A 22,087-nucleotide genomic window follows, 5' to 3' on the forward strand; every position below is an offset into this window, starting at 1 on the left:
TTTTTGTGCCCTGCTCACCTGTAATTGTACCTGGCTACCTAACTACCTACATCAGTGTTTCCCAACCAGGGTGCAAAACTATGACTCCCAGCATGCCTGGAAAGCCAGAGGTCGTCTAGGCGCTTTAGTCAACAGCTGGAGGCACCATGGTTGGGGAATGGTGACCTACCTACATATCTGGCACCATGTTCTGTTACTGAGCGGGACACCAAGGGGGGCATTATTGCAGGCCTAAAGATGAGGAGATTGTGTAGTGTTAAGGAGAGCACTGGAAAAATGTCTAAGATGTTTGTTCTGCAGATGAAGAGAGATGAAGTTTTGGCTGGAGGAAGATATGATGGCGGTCTGAGCCGGATGGGGAAGAAAAGGAAAGAGGACGACGCTGATCAGAAAAGACGTGACCTGTGAGTTCCTTCATGTAGCTGTAATCACTTATATGGTATACAGATCCTGTGTACAGCTGGTATATACCTCTATATGGTCCTGTATATAATCACTTATATGGTATACAGATCCTGTGTACAGCTGGTATATACCTCTATATGGTCCTGTATATAATCACTTATATGGTATACAGATCCTGTGTACAGCTGGTATATACCTCTATATGGTCCTGTATATAATCACTTATATGGTATACAGATCCTGTGTACAGCTGGTATATACCTCTATATGGTCCTGTTTATAATCACTTATATGGTATACAGATCCTGTGTACAGCTGGTATATACCCCTATATGGTCCTGTATATAATCACTTATGTGGTATACAGACAGGGCCGGCCTTAGGGGTGTGCGAGCTGTGCGGCCGCACAGGGCGCCATAGCAACAGGGGCGCCGGGTGGCCGACACAGCTCGCACCAAGTATATATAATTTGTATTGCCCGACGGCCGGGATTTAGCCCTGCTTCGTGCAAGCAGCGCTAAATGCCGGTGTAATGAAGAAAACTGTGCCCTGTAGTGGAATGTGACCTCCGCACAGGGACAGAGTTTTCTGCTTTGCAGGCCGCTCCCTCTCATTACATTCCCACTACCCTCCCTCAACTGTGTCCCTATGCAGAGGGTCACATTCCGCTTCAGGGCACAGTTTTCTTCATTACATTGGGAGGTTTCACTTACCCCGCCCTCCTCCATGTCTCTGGTTGGCTGACGGCCTGAATCTGAAGAGGGACGTAGCACATGTGACGCTCCTCCGCAGACCCGCACAGGACGTCAGTGATGTCACTCGTCAGGGCGCCGCCGGAGAGAAGCGCAGCGCAGGTCAGGTAAGGTTGTGTATGTGTGGGTGTCTGTCTGTGTGTGTGTGTGAGTCGGTGGGGGAAGGGGAGGGGGGGGATGGGGGAACGACAATGCTACTGAATTTGGGGAACCTGCTACTACCTAATGTGGGGAAACTGCTTCTTCCTAATGTGGGGCTATACTGCACCTAATGTGGGGCTATACTGCACCTAATGTGGGGCTATACTGCACCTAATGTGGGGAACTATACTGCACCTAATGTGGGGAGCTATACTGCACCTAATGTGGGGAACTATACTGCACCTAATGTGGGGTGAACTATACTGCACATAATGTGGAGAACTATACTGCACCTAATGTGGAGAACTATACTGCACCTAATGTGGGGGAACTATACTGCACCTAATGTGGGGTGAACTATACTGCACATAATGTGGGGAACTATACTGCACCTAATGTGGGGTGAACTTTACTGCACCTAATGTGGGGAACTATACTGCACCTAATGTGGGGAACTATACTGCACCTGATGTGGGGAAACTAAACTGCACCTAATGTGGGGGACTACACTGCACCTAATGTGGGGAACTATACTGCACCTAATTTGGGGAACTATACTGCACCTAATGTGGGGAGAACTATACTGCATCTAATGTGGGGAACTATACTGCACCTAATGTGGGGAACTATACTGCACCTAATGTGGGGGAACTATACTGCACCTAATGTGGGGAACTATACTGCACCTAATGTGGGGAACTATACTGCACCTAATGTGGGGAACTATACTGCACCTAATGTGGGGGAACTATACTGCACCTAATGTGGGGAACTATACTGCACCTAATGTGGGGAGAACTATACTGCACCTAATGTGGGGAACTATACTGCACCTAATGTGAGGGAACTATATTGCACCTAATGTGGGGGAACTATACTGCACCTAATGTGGGGAACTATACTGCACCTAATGTGGGGGAACTATACTGCACCTAATGTGGGGGAACTGTACTGCACCTAATGGGGGAACTATACTGCACCTAATGTGGGGAACTATACTGGAAACCTAATGTGGGGGAACTATACTGCACCTAATGTGGGGAACTATACTGCCCACCTAATGTGGGGGAACTGTACTGCACCTAATGTGGAGGAACTATACTGCACCTAATGTGGGGAGCTATACTGCACCTAATGTGGGGAGCTATACTGCACCTAATGGGGGGAACTATACTGCACCTAATGTGGGGGAACTATACTGCACCTAATGTGGGGAACTATACTGCCCACCTAATGTGGGGGAACTGTACTGCACCTAATGTGGGGAGCTATACTGCACCTAAGGTGGGGAGCTATGCTGCACCTAATGTGGGGAACTATACTGCACCTAATGTGGGGAGAACTATACTGCATCTAATGTGGGGAACTATACTGCACCTAATGTGGGGAACCATACTGCACCTAATGTGGGGAGAACTATACTGCACCTAATGTGGGGAACCATACTGCACCTAATGTGGGGAGAACTATACTGCACCGAATGTGGGGAACTATACTGCACCTAATGTGGGGAACCATACTGTACCTAATGTGGGGAGAACTATACTGCACCTAATGTGGGGAACTATACTGCACCTAACGTGGGGAGAACTATACTGCACCTAATGTGGGGGAACTATACTGCACCTAATGTGGGGAGAACTATACTGCACCTAATGTGGGGAACTATACTGCACCTAATGTGGGGAGAACTATACTGCACCTAATGTGGGGAGAACTATACTGCACCTAATGTGGGGGAACTATACTGCACCTAATGTGGGGAGAACTATACTGCACCTAATGTGGGGGAACTATACTGCACCCAGTGTGGGGGAACTATACTGCACCTAATGTGGGGGAACTATACTGCACCTAATGTGGGGGAACTGTACTGCACCTAATGTGGGGAGAACTATACTGCATCTAATGTTGGGGGACTATACTGCACCTAATGTGGGGGAACTATACTGCACCTAATGTTGGGGGACTATACTGCACCTAATGTGGGGAACTATACTGCACCTAATGTGGGGAACTATACTACAACTAATGTGGGGGAGCTATACTGCATCTGATTAAGGGGGACATGGGACTGATTAAGGGGGCAGGGGAATGATTAAATATTGTAAAAAAATATTTGTTACAAAGATTTTATTCCTCTTTGTGTATGTTTATGGGGTGATGGGGGGGGGGGAGCCACAAGGTTAGCTCGCACAGGGCGCCTGAACACCTAAGGCCGGCCCTGTATACAGATCCTGTGTACAGCTGGTATATATCTCTATGTGGTCCTGTATATAATCACTTATATGGTATATATCCTGTGTACAGCTGTTATATACCTCTATATGGTCCTGTATATAATCACATATATGGTATATATCCTGTGTACAGCTGGTATATACCTCTATATGGTCCTGTATATAACCACTTATATGGTATACAGATCATGTGTACAGCTGGTATATACCTCTATATGGTCCTGTATATAATCACATATATGGTATATATCCTGTGTACAGCTGGTATACACCTCTATATGGTCCTGTATATAATCACTTATATGGTATATATCCTGTGTACAGCTGGTATATACCTCTATATGGTCCTGTATATAATCACTTATATGGTATATATCCTGTGTACAGCTGGTATATACCTCTATATGGTCCTGTATATAACCACTTATATGGTATACAGATCATGTGTACAGCTGGTATATACCTCTATATGGCCCTGTATATAATCACTTATATGGTATATATCCTGTGTACAGCTGGTATATACCTCTATATGGTCCTATATATAATCACTTATATGGTATATATCCTGTGTACAGCTGGTATATACCTTTATATGGTCCTATATATAATCACTTATATGGTATATATCCTCTGTACAGCTGGTATATACCTCTATATGGTTCTGTATATAATCACTTATATGGTATATATCCTGTGTACAGCTGGTATATACCTCTATATGGTCCTGTATATAATCACTTATATGGTATATATCCTGTGTACAGCTGGTATATACCTCTATATGGTTCTGTATATAATCCCTTATATGGTATATATCCTGTGTACAGCTGGTATATACCTCTATATGGTCCTGTATATAATCACTTATATGGTATATATCCTGTGTACAGCTGGTATATACCTCTATATGGTCCTGTATATAATCACATATATGGTATATATCCTGTGTACAGCTGGTATATACCTCTATATGGTCCTGTATATAATCACTTATATGGTATATATCCTGTGTACAGCTGGTATATACCTCTATATGGTCCTGTATATAATCACTTATATGGTATATATCCTGTGTACAGCTGGTATATACCTCTATATGGTCCTGTATATAATCACTTCTATGGTTTATATCCCGTGTACAGCTGGTATATACCTCTATATGGTCCTGTATATAATCACTTATATGGTATACAGATCCTGTGTACAGCTGGTATATACCTCTATATGGTTCTGTATAGGGGAGGGAGTGAAGGGGGCCCCCCAAATTCCTTCAAACGGCCCTGCTTAGGTCCATGTTGTCCTGTGGGCTCTGCCCTTTCAGGACTTTATATAATAAACCACAATACAGAACATGTGATCATATAGGTGGTGCCGCGTGTCGGCGGAGGTGCCGTTTCCCATGGCGACCAGTTAAACAGATGTTATCGCCGTTGGCACGGACGCCCATCGCAGGCCGCATCTGTTTTGGCTTCGCAGCCGCACAGCAAATTGCTTTGTTAGTACACGGTTATGAAACGTCTTCTCCAGGCCGCAGTTCTGCTGCTGCAGGGCGCTCGGCGGGCACGGCTGGCACGCACACAGTGCAGACGTTATGTTTGGCAGCCGCCGTTGCTGGGACGGTGGTATGTGTCTGGATTCCTGACAAGTGACGGAACCATTCTTTACAGGAGTTCCCTGTCGCTGTCATCGACCTCATCCCCTTTCTTGGTGTCCCTAAAAACACAAAGGGGACACTGTGACAGGGACACGCCCGACCGAGCGAAACTCTCCCGTCACCTCTTGGGTGGGGGGGTCACCTAGAAATAATTATGGATGTCATCTGTGCCAGAGTCACCGTGACTAAACCTCCGCGTCCCAGATGTGCGCGCACATCACTATCATAACATGGCTACATCCCGGGCGTCTGGCAGCGACTATTACCTTATATGGCTGGGGTGACATTATATTAATTAATCTCATGCGTGGGGGCCTCCCGACTCCCCGGGGAGAGAAGGATCAGGCATGTTAAATTTCATGGCCAATCCTTTCAAATAAGCCCCAGGTTCGCCCGGCAGCCATCTCCACCAATCCCCCCCCCCCACCCAATACCCATGCGTGCCCGCGTGTGCTCTAAATAGGAGAGAGACCGTTGCGAACAACGTCTCCAAAAACAAAAGGATCAGACAGTTAAATCCAGTATGCCTGATCCTTCTCTGATTCTTCACCCCTATATGCAGTCGATCGTTTTTTCCCGACCGGGGGGCCTCCAGCTGTTGTAAAACTACCAGCTTTTCCGATTTTCTCCACTTCCATGCCAACTGTCCAATGTGAACGGGGGCCTCCCGACTCTTGGGGAGAAAGAAGGATCAGGCATAGTGAATTTCATGCCCAATCCTTTTAAGAGGTACTCTGCTGTAAGACATCTTATCCCCTATCTAAACAAACACCGGGTTCCTGCAGCAGTGGTCGTGATGTCACGGCCACGCCCCTTATGATGTCACGCCACGCCCCCTCCATTCACGTCTATCGACACGCCCCCTCCCATAGATGTGAGTGGATGGGGCATGGCCATGACATCATAAGGGGGCGTGGCCGTGACATCACGATCACGGTCTCAGGCACCGAGCGTTCTGAACAAAATGTTCATAACGCTGGAGCACCGGAGTACCCCTTTAAGATAAGCCTCAGATTTGTCCGACCAATATTCCCCCCCCCCCCATTCACATTCCTGCTCAGTTGTGCTCTATAAAGGAAGAGGAGAGAAACCGCTGTCAGACACTTCTTGATGACAAAAGGATTGGACAATTGAAATCCAATATGCCTGATCCTTCTTTGGTTCTCCCCCCCCCCCCCCCCCCCCCCATACACATTCGATCATTGTTTCCCGACCAGTTGTTGCAAAACTACAACTTCCAGCTTTTCCTTTTTTCTCCGCTTCCATGATCGGTCTACTGTCTAATGTGAATGGTGGCCTACCGACTCTCGGAGAAGGATCAGGCATAGTGAATTTCATGCTCAATCCTTTCTTCCCCGAAAACAAAAGAATCAGACAATTGAAATCCAATATGCCTGATCCTGCTTTGGTTCTTCTCCACTATAAACATTAGATTGCCGTTTCCCAATTAGTGTGCCTCCAGCTTTTGCAAAACTACAATACCTATCTCTAGCAATCTCAAAATGTACGCTGGGTTGTGCTCAAAATAAATCTGGATAACAAAAGGATTGGACAATTGAAATCCAGTATGCCTGATCCTTCTCTGATTCTTCACCCCTATACGCATTAGATTATTGTTTCCCAACTAGGGTCCCTCCAGCTGTTGCAAAACATGCTCCCCCCACATGCTCAAAATAGGAAGAGGAGAGGAACCGCTGCCAGACACCTCTCGAGAACAAAAGGATTGGACAATTGAAATCCAATATGCCTGATCCTTCTCTGATTCTTCACCCCTATACGCATTAGATTATTGTTTCCCAACTAGGGTCCCTCCAGCTGTTGCAAAACATGCTCCCCCCCCCCCCCCACATGCTCAAAATAGGAAGAGGAGAGGAACCGCTGCCAGACACCTCTCGAGAACAAAAGGATTGGACAATTGAAATCCAGTATGCCTGATCCTTCTCTGATTCTTCACCCCTATACACATTAGATTATTGTTTCCCAACCAGGGTGCCTCCAGCTGTTTCAAAACTACAACTCACAGCCGACAACTATCTCTAGGGGTGAGCGGCAGGGGTCATATTCGAATTCGCGATACATCGCGAATATGATGATGATTAGTCGCCCTATATTCGCAAAATTCACATAGACGCCATGTTAGTCCATTTTTTTCCATGCAAAAAATTTGCATAAAAATTTGAAAAAAAAAACTAAAAAAAATTAATATTCGTCATTACGAATATATAGCATTACATTCTAAGTGTTCGCGAGATCGCGAAGTTCCGATATTCGCAACAAAAATTAGCGTTACGAATATTCCTGCTCAACACCCGCTATCTCTAGCAATAACACCCCCCACATGTTCAAAATAGGAAGGATGAACCGCTGCCAGACACCTCTCGAGAACAAAAGGATTGGACAATTGAAATCCAATATGACTGATCCTTCTCTGATTCTTCACCTTTATACATATTTAATCGTTTTTTTTTGTTTGTTTGTTTTTTATCTACCAGGGTGCCTCCAGCTGTTGCAAAACTACAACCCCCAGCATGTCCGGACAGCCTTCGGCTGTCCGGGCATGCTGGGAGTTGTAGTTTTGCCCCCTGATTGGGAAAACACTATGTTATATGGTCGTCTGTTCCCACCAAATTAGACAGGTTCCCCTGCCACGTGTCTATTTGACAGGTTCCCCTGCCACCTGTCCTGTTTTATATAATGACAATATTCCAGGAGCTTTAGCTGCAGCCGTCTGACATCATACAGGATGCATCACTCTCATTTATCATGTTATTCTATCATGGTGGGCCCCGGCAGAAGCTCCGTCCTGTGTGTCATGTAATTGCAGCGGAGGGGGGGTGGATTTCATCACGTTGACTCACACAGCTCTGATACCGGGTGACATCACACGTTGTGTTTAGATGCTTTGATCTGTATTATGTCCTGGGATTTATTCCGTTTTTATAACACAATGTGTCATCTGAAACAACCCCCCCCCCCTCCCCCCTCCCCGGCTATGACTCGACGTCTGCTGACCCCAATACGACTAATGGAGTCCATACACATTTGGTAGACGGTGACTGATGGGTGAACAACTTTTAAAGGGGCACCGTCACCCCAACTTGTCACAAGAACGAGCCGGGGGTAGTTTGCGCTTTCCGGGCCCTGTCATGTCACTGGATCTGACACAGAGCGCGCAGCCGGATCCATTTTTGTCATTGGTCGGGGGCCCCCTAGTGCTGGGCATACACGTACACCTTGCTGGATACATATTGGAGCGCTATGAGTACCCATGAATGTACCCAAATGTTTTGCTGTCAGCTATCTCTTCTGTTTACTCCGTTATGTTCAACTCAAAGGGGGATTCTAATGGGCGGGGGGGGGGGGGCCTCCAGACTTTGAATTAGAATTTTTAATTCAAATTCAATTTGAATAGAATTTGTGGAATTTCATGCCCTTTCCTTTAGTTCTCGTTCCGCCGACCTCTATCTCATCTTTCACGCAATGACTTTGACCTCAAATGGATGCCCATTAAAACTTCCATTTGAGGTGAAAGTCGTTGCGTGAAAGAATGAAATGAAATTTTTGAATTCAAATTTCATTTGAATTGAATTTGTGGAATTTCATGACCAATCCTTTAGTTCTCGTTCCGCCGACCTCTATTTCATCTTTCACGCAAAGACTGTGACCTCAAATGGATGCACATTAAAACTTCCATTTGAGGTGAAAGTCGTTGCGCGAAAGAATGAAATAAAATTTGGGAATTCAAATTTAATTTGATCTGAATTTGTGGAATTTCATGACCGATCCTTTAGTTCTCGTTCGGACGACCTCTATCTCATCGTTCACTCAATGACTTTCACCTCAAAATGGAAGTTTTATTGAGCCTGCCCATTAAAACTTTTATTTGAGGTGAAAGTCGTTGCGTGAATGAATTAAATTCAATTTTGTAATTTAAATTTAATTTGAATTGAATTTGTCGAATTTCATGCCCTTTCCTTTAGTTCTCGTTCAGCCAACCTCTATCTCATCGTTCACGCAATGACTTTCACCTCAAAATGGAAGTTTTAATGGGCATGCCCATTAAAACTTCCATTTGAGGTGAAAGTCATTGCGTGAACGATGAGATAGAGGTCTCCCTCACCTCCCAACTTTGAATTTGAAATCAATTTGAATTGAATTCATCAATCCTCATGCCTGATCCTTTTCTCCTTGTTCAATCGAGCCCTATTTCCCCCGTTCACCCCATATGCCTTGACTTTCACCTCAAATGGATGTTCTAATGGGCATGGGGAAGTCTTGACTTTGAATTTAAATTTTGGAATTCAAATTTAATTGAATTTGTGGAATTTCATGCCCTTTCCTTTAGTTCTCGTTCCGCCGACCTCTATCTCATCTTTCACGCAATGACTTTGCCCTCAAATGGAAGTTTAAATGGGCATGCCCATTAAAATTTCCATTTGAGGTGAAAGTCATTGCGTGAACGAATTAAATCAAATTTTGGAATTCAAATTTAATTTGAATTGAATTTATCAAATTTTATACCCGATCCTTTCGTTTTCCTTCGACCGACCTCTATCTCATCGTTCACTCAATGACTTTCACCTAAAATGGAAGTTTTAATGGGCATGGGAAGGGGGGCCTCCCAACTTTGAATTTGAATTTTGAATTTAATTTGAATTCAATTTGTCGAACTTCATGACCTATCCTTTTCTCCTTGTTTAGCCGAGCCCTCTCTATCTCGTTCACCCCATACGCATTTACTTTCACCTCAAATGGATGTTCTAATGGGCATGGGGGAGTCCCAACTTTGAATGAATATTTTGGAATTCAAATTTAATTTGAATTGAATTTGAATTGAATTTGTCGAATTTTATGCCCGATCCTTTTGTTCTAGTTCGGACGATCACTACCTCTCCAGTTCATGAGTTCTGAGTGGGAGAAAGGGTAAGCTTTTGTCAGTCAGTTCTGTCAGAGACATATCTCCCTTATAAACAAAAGGGTCGTGGAGTTGGGAGACCCCGATACACATTAGACAGTCAGCCGGTATTGCCGAAATCATTAAGTTCAGGTCAATTTTGAACCTTCACTTACAAATCCCCCAACATGTTTTTTAATTCGGAAAGGGTATAAAGCTGCTGCCAGGGGTCTGTTTCCCCAAAAATGAAAGGATCAGTCTGTACAAGTCCAACATGCTCGATCCTTCTCTCTACTATCTGGAGGCCCCTGTACACGTTAGATTGGAGGTCAGTTCCACCAAAATCGACTGGTTTCAGCAGACCGTTCTCTATTGTGTATGGGGGGGGGGGGGCCTTAAAGCGTGACTCTGATCGTGTTTTGGTGGCGGGAAATCTTATTAAATCTGCCGCCAACTTCGTAGCCCGTGGCCACAACTGTCAGGATGCAGGTTATTCGACAGATATCCTGGCGCCAATGCATGATCGGAGTCACGAGCTTATCAACTTATCACAAGAATGAGCCGGGAGTAGTGTGTGCTTTCCGGGCTCTGTCATGTCACTGGGTCAGACACAAAACGGGCAGCCGTACCCATTTTTGTCATTGGTCGGAGGCCCCCTAGTGCTGGGCATACACATAAATCTTGCTTTATACATAGATCTGCCGTCGGTGCTCTATGAGTACCCATGTATGTACCCAAATGTCTTGCTGTCAGCTAAACATTTGGACTTGTACAGATTTATTTTGACAGATTTCCTGGCGCCAATGCATGTTCGGAGTTGTGCTTTAATGCCCCCATACACACTAGAGAACGGTCTGCTGAAACCATGGATTTTGGTTGGACTGGCCAACGATCTAACATCTATAGGGGCCTCTTGATGGTGGAGAGAAGGATCGAGCATGTTGGACTTGTACAGCCTGATCCTTTCCTTTTTTGGGGAGACACACCACCGGCACCATCTTCGTTGGGGAAGGGGGTGGTTCCATGGCTATCTGAAGGTCCCCAATCGAATTAGAGAAAAGTCAACGATTTTGGTTGGACTGGCCACCGATCTAACATTTATAGGAGCCTCCTGATGGTGGAGAGAAGGATCGAGCATGTTGGACTTGTACAGCCTGATCCTTTCATTTTTTGGGGAGACACACCACCGGCACCATCTTCGTTGGGGAAGGGGGGTCCATAGCTATCCGAAGGTCCCCAATCGAATTAGAGAAAAGTCAACGATTTTGACGGGACCGGCTGACTGTCTAATGTGTATAGGGGCCTCCCAACTGCTTGATCCTGCAGCCAGGGGGGGTGATCGGAGTTAGGTCTCTTTCACTTTCTTTTTCAATGGGAAACGGGGAGAAAGCTGCTGCCAGGTACCTCTGGTGGTGGCTTATCTCTCGGAGGACATCATTAGTCGCGGGAGAGTCAGGAGGCCACCACACAAACTAGATCAGTGTTTCCCAACCAGGGTGCCTCCAGCTGTTGCAAAACTATAACCCCCAGCATGCCCGGACAGCCGTTGGCCCTGGTCCGAAACGCTGCTTTAGAAGGTCATCTGGGCTTCATGAAATCAGCAGGATTGGCCGCCACTTATCTACGTTTGTGACCGGCTTAACTCCTTGGGGGGGGGGGGGGGGGGTTACCACCACGGCTGCAACCTTAGCGGCCCCCTTTAGGACCCCACACCACTTTTCTTTACTGTCCTGACAACATCGTTGTTGGGTTGAGGACCACCGCCGGCAGGAGGACATTCAGACCATGTACCGTATTTACCTCCTGGCGGGCACCACCATGGGTGGCATGGACACTTGTCACCTGCCGGTATCAGGTGGCGATTGACGGCCCATCAGGCATGAAGCGTAATTACATGTTCTCACGTGTGTACGTGTGTTTTACACCAGGTCGGTGCCAAATCCCTGGGGGGGGAAGGCGGGCGACTCACATAATACCTCTAAGGGGGGTGAAGGACGGTAACCCAACTCCCGCAAGTGCCTCATTGTCTTGGCACCACTTCCGTCAGGTCACGGCAGCTGCGAGGTGACATCTCTAGGGGGGGTCTTGAGGGGCACGAGTCACCGGTCCGGTGTATTGTAGGGTCACATTCACCAGTACATACCTTCTCCTCGAGTCATGGCTCGCCACCGCCGCCTCCTCCTACCGGGAGTTTCCTAGAAGGAAGCAGGAATCACAGCTGCGGAGCACTGAATGGGGATTCCTCTGGAGGCTGCACGGCAGGGGGTGTGTGACGTCTACGGATTACTACACCGGGAGAAGGGCATGGGGGGGGGCGTCAGGTATAAAGACTGGTCACCTGCGGGGCAGGTGGAGCACAGGTACAGGGAGCTGGGTGCAGGATGCTGGCACGGGCAGGTAAGTGCCATCTTCAGGCACATGGGAGTCACCCATGGGAGTGCTACTGGGCAGAACCAGGCATGGAAATGAGCAGAGCCACAGAAGTTCTACTGTGCATGCCGACAGGCTCCGTCCGTGCCCGGGAATGTGGTGGCGTTACTGTGTGTAGAGCTAGAATAGAGAAGTAGTACTGTGCGTGTATAGAAGTTGTACTCGGTACTGTGCGCAGGTGGTAGCGAATATGTATAATGTAAAGGGGAGAGACCTAAAGTGTGACAAATAGGCAGTTGTGCTATGCAGTGATGGAAGTGGTACTGTGCAAAGTAATGTATGAAAAATAGTCAGTTGTACTGTGCATTGAAGGAAGTGGTACTGTGCAAAGTACTGTATGAAAAATAGTCAGTTGTACTGTGCATTGGTGGAAGTGGTACTGCGCAAAGTACTGTATGACAAATAGTCAGTTGTACTATGCATTGATGGAAGTTGTACTGTGCAAAGTACTGTATGAAAAATAGTCAGTTGTACTGTGCATTGGTGGAAGTGGTACTGTGCAAAGTAGTGTATGAAAAATTGTCAGTTGTACTATGCATTGATGGAAGTTGTACTGTGCAAAGTACTGTATGAAAAATAGTCAGTTGTACTGTGCATTGGTGGAAGTGATACTGTGCAAAGTACTGTATGAAAAATAGTCAGTTGTACTGTGCATTGATGGAAGTGGCACTGTGCAAAGTACTGTATGAAAAATAGTCAGTTGTACTATGTATTGATGGAAGTGGTACTGTGCAAAGTACTGTATGAAAAATAGTCAGTTGTACTATGCATTGATGGAAGTGGTACTGTGCAAAGTACTGTATGAAAAATAGTCAGTTGTACTGTGCATTGGTGGAAGTGGTACTGTGCAAAGTACTGTATGAAAAATAGTCAGTTGTACTGTGCATTGGTGGAAGTGGTACTGTGCAAAGTACTGTTTGAAAAATTGTCAGTTGTACTATGCATTGATGGAAGTGGTACTGTGCAAAGTACTGTATGAAAAATAGTCAGTTGTACTGTGCATTGAAGGAAGTGGTACTGTGCAAAGTACTGTATGAAAAATAGTCAGTTGTACTGTGCATTGATGGAAGTGGTACTGTGCAAAGTAATGTATGAAAAATAGTCAGTTGTACTATGCATTGATGGACGTGGTACTGTGCAAAGTACTGTATGAAAGATCGTCAGTTGTACTATGCATTGAAGGAAGTGGTACTGTGCAAAGTACTGAATGAAAAATAGTCAGTTGTACTATGCATTGATGGAAGTGGTACTGTGCAAAGTTATGTATGAAAAATAGTCAGTTGTACTGTGCATTGATGGAAGTGGTACTGTGCAAAGTACTGTATGCAAAATAGTCAGTTGTACTGTGCATTGATGGAAGTGGTACTGTGCAAAGTACTGTATGAAAAATAGTCAGTTGTACTATGCATTGATGGACGTGGTACTGTGCAAAGTACTGTATGAAATATAGTCAGTTGTACTATGTATTGATGGAAGTGGTACTGTGCAAAGTACTGTATGAAAAATAGTCAGTTGTACTGTGCATTGGTGGAAGTGATACTGTGCAAAGTACTGTATGAAAAATAGTCAGTTGTACTGTGCATTGATGGAAGTGGCACTGTGCAAAGTACTGTATGAAAAATAGTCAGTTGTACTATGTATTGATGGAAGTGGTACTGTGCAAAGTACTGTATGAAAAATAGTCAGTTGTACTATGCATTGATGGAAGTGGTACTGTGCAAAGTACTGTATGAAAAATAGTCAGTTGTACTGTGCATTGGTGGAAGTGGTACTGTGCAAAGTACTGTATGAAAAATAGTCAGTTGTACTGTGCATTGATGGAAGTGGTACTGTGCAAAGTACTGTATGAAAAATAGTCAGTTGTACTATGCATTGATGGACGTGGTACTGTGCAAAGTACTGTATGAAAGATCGTCAGTTGTACTATGCATTGAAGGAAGTGGTACTGTGCAAAGTACTGTATGAAAAATAGTCAGTTGTACTATGCATTGATGGAAGTGGTACTGCGCAAAGTACTGTATGAAAAATAGTCAGTTGTACTATGCATTGATGGAAGTGGTACTGTGCAAAGTACTGTATGAAAAATAGTCAATTGTACTATGCATTGATGGAAGTGGTACTGTGCAAAGTACTGTATGAAAAATAGTCAATTGTACTATGCATTGATGGAAGTGGTACTGTGCAAAGTACTGTATGAAAAATAGTCAATTGTACTATGCATTGATGGAAGTGGTACTGTGCAAAGTACTGTATGAAAAATAGTCAATTGTACTATGCATTGATGGAAGTGGTACTGTGCAAAGTACTGTATGAAAAATAGTCAGTTGTACTGTGCACTGATGGAAGTGGTACTGTGCAAAGTACTGTATGAAAAATTGTCAGTTGTACTATGCATTGATGGAAGTGGTACTGTGCAAAGTACGGTATGAAAAATAGTCAGTTGTACTGTGCATTTGGTGGAAGTGGTACTGTGCAAAGTACTGTATGAAAAATAGTCAGTTGTACTGTGCATTGATGGAAGTGGCACTGTGCAAAGTACTGTATGAAAAATAGTCAGTTGTACTATGCATTGATGGAAGTGGTACTGTGCAAAATACTGTAGGAAAAATAGTCAGTTGTACTAGGCATTGATGGAAGTGGTACTGTGCAAAGTACTGTATGAAAAATAGTCAATTGTACTATGCATTGATGGAAGTGGTACTGTGCAAAGTACTGTATGAAAAATAGTCAGTTGTACTGTGCACTGATGGAAGTGGTACTGTGCAAAGTACTGTATGAAAAATTGTCAGTTGTACTATGCATTGATGGAAGTGGTACTGTGCAAAGTACGGTATGAAAAATAGTCAGTTGTACTGTGCATTTAGTGGAAGTGGTACTGTGCAAAGTACTGTATGAAAAATAGTCAGTTGTACTGTGCATTGATGGAAGTGGCACTGTGCAAAGTACTGTATGAAAAATAGTCAGTTGTACTATGCATTGATGGAGGTGGTACTGTGCAAAATACTGTAGGAAAAATAGTCAGTTGTACTAGGCATTGATGGAAGTGGTACTGTGCAAAGTACTGTATGAAAAATAGTCAGTTGTACTGTGCATTGATGGAAGTGGTACTGTGCAAAGTACTGTATGAAAAATAGTCAGTTGTACTATGCATTGATGGAGGTGGTACTGTGCAAAATACTGTAGGAAAAATAGTCAGTTGTACTAGGCATTGATGGAAGTGGTACTGTGCAAAGCAGTTGTACTGTGCATTGATGGAAGTTGTACTGTGCAAAATACTGTAGGAAAAATAGTCAGTTGTACTAGGCATTGATGGAAGTGGCACTGTGCAAAGTACTGTATGAAAAATTGTCAGTTGTACTATGCATTGATGGAAGTTGTACTGTGCAAAATACTGTAGGAAAAATAGTTGGTTGTACTAGGCATTGATGGGAGTGGTACTGTTCAAAGTACTGTATGAAAAATAGTCAGTTGTACTATGCATTGATGGAGGTGGTACTGTGCAAAGTACTGTATGAAAAATAGTCAGTTGTACTATGCATTGATGGAAGTGGTACTGTGTGAAAAATAGTCAGTTGTACTATGCATTGATGGAAGTGGTACTGTGCAAATTACTGTATGCAAAATAGTCAGTTGTACTGTGCATTGGTGGAAGTGGTACTGTGCAAAGTACTAAATGAAAAATAGTCAGTTGTACTGTGCATTGATGCTATTGTACTGTGTATAATAAAATAAGAAATATTATATGAAGAATAGTTAGTTGTACTGTGCACTAATAGAAGTGGTACTGTGTATAATGAAACACTGTATGAAAAATTGTCAGTTGTACTGTGCATTGATGGCACTGTGGTACTGTGGATAGTGATTTTTTTTTTAAATGTATGCAGAAATAGGTGGCACCTTTTTATACAGTAGCCCTGTTTGGAGGTTGTACTGTGCAATAATAGAAGTGGTACTGTGTACAGTAAACGAAGCACTGTACAAAATATAGTCGGCTGTATTATGCATTGATGGAAGTGGTACTGTGTATGGTGAAAAGTTATTTTTACTGTACGCAGACAAAAAAAAGTGCCACCTTATGTAGTCGTGCTGTATATAAGTCTGGAGGTTGTACTGTGCAATAATAGAAGTGGCACTGTGTAGAGTGGGGGGGAAGAAGCACTCTATGAAAAGGTCAGTTCTACTATGCATTGATGGAAGTGGTACTGTGTATAGTGGAAAAAACAGAACTGTACTGAGAAAAATTAGATGTGCTATGTATTGATAGAAGTTGTACTGTGTAAACGTTATTTTTACTGTACTTTTTTTATATAGTAGGGCTGTGTGTGAGTTTGGAGGTTGTACTATGGAGTAATAGAAGTGGTACTGTGTATAGTGAGATAAGGACTGAATGCTAAATAGTTGTATTATGACAGTGTTTGCCAACTAGTGTGCATCCGGCTGTTGCAAAACTACAACTCCCAGCATGCCTGGACAGCCATTGGCTGTCCAGGCATGCTGGGAGTTGTAATTTTGCAACAGCTGGAGGCACACTGTTTGGAAAACACTGTACTATTCACTGATATATATGGTACTATGTATAATGAAAGAAGTACTATATGAAGACTTGTCAGTTGTACTGTGCATTAATAGAAGTGGTACTGTGTAAAGTGAAGGAAGAAGAACTGTATGAAGAATTGTCAGTTGTACTGTGCATTAATAGGAGTGATACTGTGTATAGTGAAGGAATAAGTACTATATGAAGAATTGTCAGGTGTACTGTGCATTAATAGAAGTGATACTGTGTATAGTGAAGGAAGAAGTACTATATGAAGACTTGTCAGTTGTACTGTGCATTAATAGAAGTGATACTGTGTATAGTGAAGGAAGAAGTACTATATGAAGACTTGTCAGTTGTACTGTGCATTAATAGAAGTGGTACTGTGTACAGTGAAGGAAGAAGAACTGTATGAAGAATTGTCAGTTGTACTGTGCATTAATAGAAGTGGTACTGTGTATAGTGAAGGAATAAGTACTATATGAAGAATTGTCAGGTGTACTGTGCATTAACAGAAGTGGTACTGTGTATAGTGAAGGAAGAAGTACTATATGAAGACTTGTCAGTTGTACTGTGCATTAATAGAAGTGATACTGTGTATAGTGAAGGAATAAGTACTATATGAAGAATTGTCAGGTGTACTGTGCATTAACAGAAGTGGTACTGTGTATATTCAAGGAAGAAGTACGATATGAAGAATTGTCAGTTTTACTGTGTAGTGCTGTGTACTTTGATAGAAGTGGTACTGTGTATAGTGAAGGAAGAAGAAATGTATGAAGAATTGTCAGTTGTACTGTGCATTAATAGAAGTGGTACTGTGTATAGTGAAGGAAGAAGAACTGTATGAAGAATTGTCAGTTGTACTGTGCATTAATAGAAGTGGTACTGTGTATAGTGAAGGAATAAGTACTATATGAAGAATTGTCAGGTGTACTGTGCATTAACAGAAGTGGTACTGTGTATAGTGAAGGAAGAAGTACTATATGAAGACTTGTCAGTTGTACTGTGCATTAATAGAAGTGATACTGTGTATAGTGAAGGAATAAGTACTATATGAAGAATTGTCAGGTGTACTGTGCATTAACAGAAGTGGTACTGTGTATATTCAAGGAAGAAGTAAGATATGAAGAATTGTCAGTTTTACTGTGTAGTGCTGTGTACTTTGATAGAAGTGGTACTGTGTATAGTGAAATAAAATGTGTTGTAGTAAACCTTGTCAGTTGTACTGTGTGTAAAAAGCAGTACTTTTTTTTTTTTTTTTTTTATAGTATAGCACTGTGTGTGTGGTGTTACTGTGCATAAATGTAGTACTGGTATGTGGGGCAGCATCTATGTGCGAGTCCAGGGAGTTGTACTGTGTATTTGAAGAAAAATCCCCTAAAGGTTGTGTCCTTATGAAAAGACTTTCCCTGTGTTGGGTGAAATGATAGAAGTGGTACTGTGTGTAGCTTAAATAGTTGTACTGTGCATAATAAGACTGGGGAACTTGTGTGTAATTGTACTGTGCATTATAAAGGTTGTAAAACTTGTGCGTAACTTAAGCAGTTGTACTGTGTATAGTAGAAGGAGTAAATATGTGAGCAACTTAGCCAGTTGTATTGTGCATAATAAAAGTTGTGCAATTGTGTGGAACTAAGGCAGTTATACTGTGCATAGTAAAAGGGGTAAACTGTGTGCAAATTAAGCAGTTGTACTGTGCGTAGTAAAAGAAATGAAACTGAACAGAATTTAAAGGGATTATCCCGGAAGTTGTAAAAAGTTGTAAAATTGTAGTTGTATTGTGCGTGATACAAACTGTGTAGCGTAGGTTAGTTGTACTGTGCATAGTAAAAAAAGAAGTGAAACTGTGTAACTGAAGTAGTTGTACTGTGCATAGTAAAAAGAAAGGGAAACTGTGTAACTAAAGTAGTTGTACTGTGCATAGTTAAAAAAAAGGGGGGAAACTGTGTAAGTGAAGTAGTTGTACTGTGCATAGTTTTTTAAAAAAAGGGGGGAAAACTGTGTAACTGAAGTAGTAGTACTGTGCATAGTAAAAAAATAAAAAAGGGAAACTGTGTAACTGAAGTAGTTGTACTGTGGAGAAGTAGTACTGGGCTCTGGAGTTCTGTGCATTATGGGGGAGATTTATCAAAGCCTGTGTAGAGGTAAAGTTGTCCAGTTGCCCATAGCAACCAATCAGATCGCTTCTTTTATTCTTCACAGGCCTCTTTAAAAATGAAAGCAGCGATCTGATTGGTTGCTATGGGCAACTGGGCAGATTTCACTTTGCAGAGGTTTTGATAAATCTCCCCCTATATCTGTAGATTTATAGTCTATGGGGGGAGATTTATCAAAACCTGTGCAAAGGAAAAGTTGCCCAGTTGTCCATAGCAACCAATCAGATCGCTGCTTTCATTTTGCAGAGGCCTTGTTAAAAATGAAAGAAGCGATCTGATTGGTTGCTATGGACAACTGGGCCACTTTTCCTCTGGACAGGTTTTGATAAATCTCCCCCAATGTTTTTCTAGTCTATGTTTTTCTAGTCTATGTTTTTCTAGTCTATGTTTTTCTAGTCTATGTTTTTCTGCGCAGTGTTCATGGCGATGAGCGTCACCGCCTGGTACCGAGGATCGGCCGCCATTCCTCTATCCGGAGAAGAGATCATCACCCAGATACGCAGCTTGGCTTATTTATACAAGAACAACTCCACCCTGGTGCTGAACACATATGTAAGTGCCCCCCGGACCCCCAAAACCTGCGTTGTAGCCCCTCCCCCTCTGGCCTCCATTATTATTATTAATAACATTCCGCAGTGTTTCTATATTTCCCCGGAGGAGCTTGCGCTCTAATTTACCTACCACAAAGGTGCACACAGTCATACGCCACTGACCCAATTCCAGAGCAGTGACGTAACGCGCGCCCATAGAGATCGATACGCGGCTACGCCCTGATATCCTTATCCGATCGTCTCGCCCTGCGGAATGATGACCACATAGAAGTATTCGTGACTTTATTACCTATAATCTCCGAATATTACAAGCGTATAAAATAACGGAGACGGAGTCTCAGGTCACAGCACGGAGGATGGCGCCAATGGGAAAAATACAATAAATGTATTAATTATAAAATATATATATATACATAAGTAAATAAATAATATAAATAAAAAATATATATATTTATATTTATTTATATATCATTTTTTATTTGTTTATATCTTTAGAATATAAAATGTAAATATAATTATTTGTATATATAAAAATATTTTAAATACTAATAAATTCAATTAATTAAATTAAATCAATAAAGAAATTATATATATATTTATTTTCCTTAATTGATTTAATTAAGTACAATAGTGCAACGTTTCGACCCTCTCAATGGGGTCTTGTTCAAGCGTTGCTTATTGAGAGGGGTTTGTTTTGGAAGTAGAGTTCCTCTAAATGAAGCCGCTGGTCCCCAAGTATTTTAATACGGTTTTATTGGTTTTATTTGCGCAACGCGTTTCGATCCCGGACAGGTGTCCGCCCCCTCCCATAGACTTGCATTGAGGGGGCGTGGCCGTGACGTCACGTGCGGGGTGTGGTCGTGATGTCACGAGCCTCCGTCCCGTGTCGCCAGTCATACGGTCTGGGTTGCCGCAGCCGAGATCGCGGTGGTCATCGTTATCCCCGATCCTTTGTATAGGGGATAAGATGTCTAGGAGTGGAGTACCCCTTTAAGAGGATGGACTATTGGCCCAAGGGTTATATTCCGGGGGTAGAGGGGCAGAACCTCACACACTAATATGCTGGGCCCATGTTGAGGTTTATGGGGCTCCTTCTTCTTGACCCCCATGTGTTTCTCTCCCACAGTTGCGGTACCAGGGCGCTCCGTTCAGCGACGCCAACTTCAGCTTCCCCCACTGGTTTGAGGATGGTCTTCCCACCGCTGCTTTGGGCTACAAGCCCTGGAGATGTCTATGTCCCGGGGACCGTCTTCTGCAGGGTAAAGAAGCCTTTGCCGCCATGTCGGAGTTCTTCCAGCTGGTCCGGGATGACCAGATGACCCTGAACCCTGCGGCGTCCGAGCTGCACCGGTCCCTGGAGATCGCCCAGAGGTCCTCGGAGGCTTTATTTAGTAACCTCAGTGATGCCCTGATCATCCTGGGCTACCAGACGTCATTCAGCCAGCCCGAACCCCTGAGCTGGACCTCTACAGACGTCAGCACCTTCAAGAGGAAGGTCCGAGGCTACGTGCTGTGCAGGGAGTACCGGGACTGGCTGATGCGGGTGCAGAAGGACATGGACATATTAAGGACCACAAGGAACCGGAGAGAGAGTGCGGCGCAGAACAGGAAGGATTGCTGCTGATCCTACAAGATGGAGGCAGAAATATCCTAAAGTATCCGAGAGGTGTCCCTGCAGGATGTCTGAGATACGGGTCCTGTACAGGAGCAGGGGCACCCACCTGGGCTGATGGAGCTGGAGGTCCGTCCGGCCAAGAGGAAAATGCCAAAGAGGACCAGAGGTCTAGTGGGGCCACACCGGGCACATCACTGAGGCTGTATCTAATCTTATCATGTGGGATACTGTCTGCAGCTGATGTATCTAATCTTATCATGTGTGATACTGTCTGCAGAGCTGTGTATCTAATCTTATCATGTGTGATACTGTCTGCAGCTGATGTATCTAATCTTATCATGTGTGATAGTGTCTGCAGAGCTGTGTATCTAATCCTATCATGTGTGATACTGTCTGCAGGTGATGTATCTAATCTTATCATGTGTGATACTGTCTGCTGAGCCGCTGTATCTGATCCTGTCATCTGTGATACTGTCTGTTGAGCCTGTGTATCTAAGCCTATCATGTGTGATACAGCCTGCAGAGCTGTGTATCTAATCCTATCATGTGTGATACTGCCTGTAGAGCTGTGTATCTAATCCTATCATGTGTGATACTGTCTGCTGAGCTGCTGTATCTGATCCTGTCATCTGTGATACTGTCTGCTGAGCCTGTGTATCTAAGCTTATCATGTGTGATACTGCCTGCAGAGCTGTGTATCTAATCTGATCAT

The 22,087-nt window shown here is 43.6% G+C and overlaps 1 protein-coding gene across 1 annotated transcript; it reads left to right on the top strand.

The window, feature by feature from the left end:
- The first annotated feature begins 19,518 nt into the window (after positions 1-19,518).
- Positions 19,519-21,841, top strand: LOC130284912 (cardiotrophin-2-like). Its single transcript, XM_056535858.1, has 2 exons — positions 19,519-19,761; positions 20,887-21,841. Exons 1-2 carry the CDS (start codon positions 19,609-19,611, stop codon positions 21,382-21,384), a joined length of 651 nt encoding a protein of 216 aa, XP_056391833.1. The 5' UTR covers positions 19,519-19,608; the 3' UTR covers positions 21,385-21,841.
- The last annotated feature ends 246 nt before the right edge of the window (positions 21,842-22,087 follow it).

Source organism: Hyla sarda, chromosome 8, assembly GCF_029499605.1.
Source record: "Hyla sarda isolate aHylSar1 chromosome 8, aHylSar1.hap1, whole genome shotgun sequence".
Taxonomy (NCBI): domain Eukaryota; kingdom Metazoa; phylum Chordata; class Amphibia; order Anura; family Hylidae; genus Hyla; species Hyla sarda.

What these genes read in the sequence shown, in the direction of transcription:
- LOC130284912 (XM_056535858.1), top strand. Translation starts at nt 19,609, where the DNA reads ATGTTTTTCTGCGCAGTGTTCATGGCGATGAGCGTCACCGCCTGGTAC. An exon ending in CCCTGGTGCTGAACACATAT is followed by an intron (nt 19,762 to 20,886) that starts GTAAGTGCCCCC and finishes TCTCTCCCACAG; the next exon opens with TTGCGGTACCAGGGCGCTCC.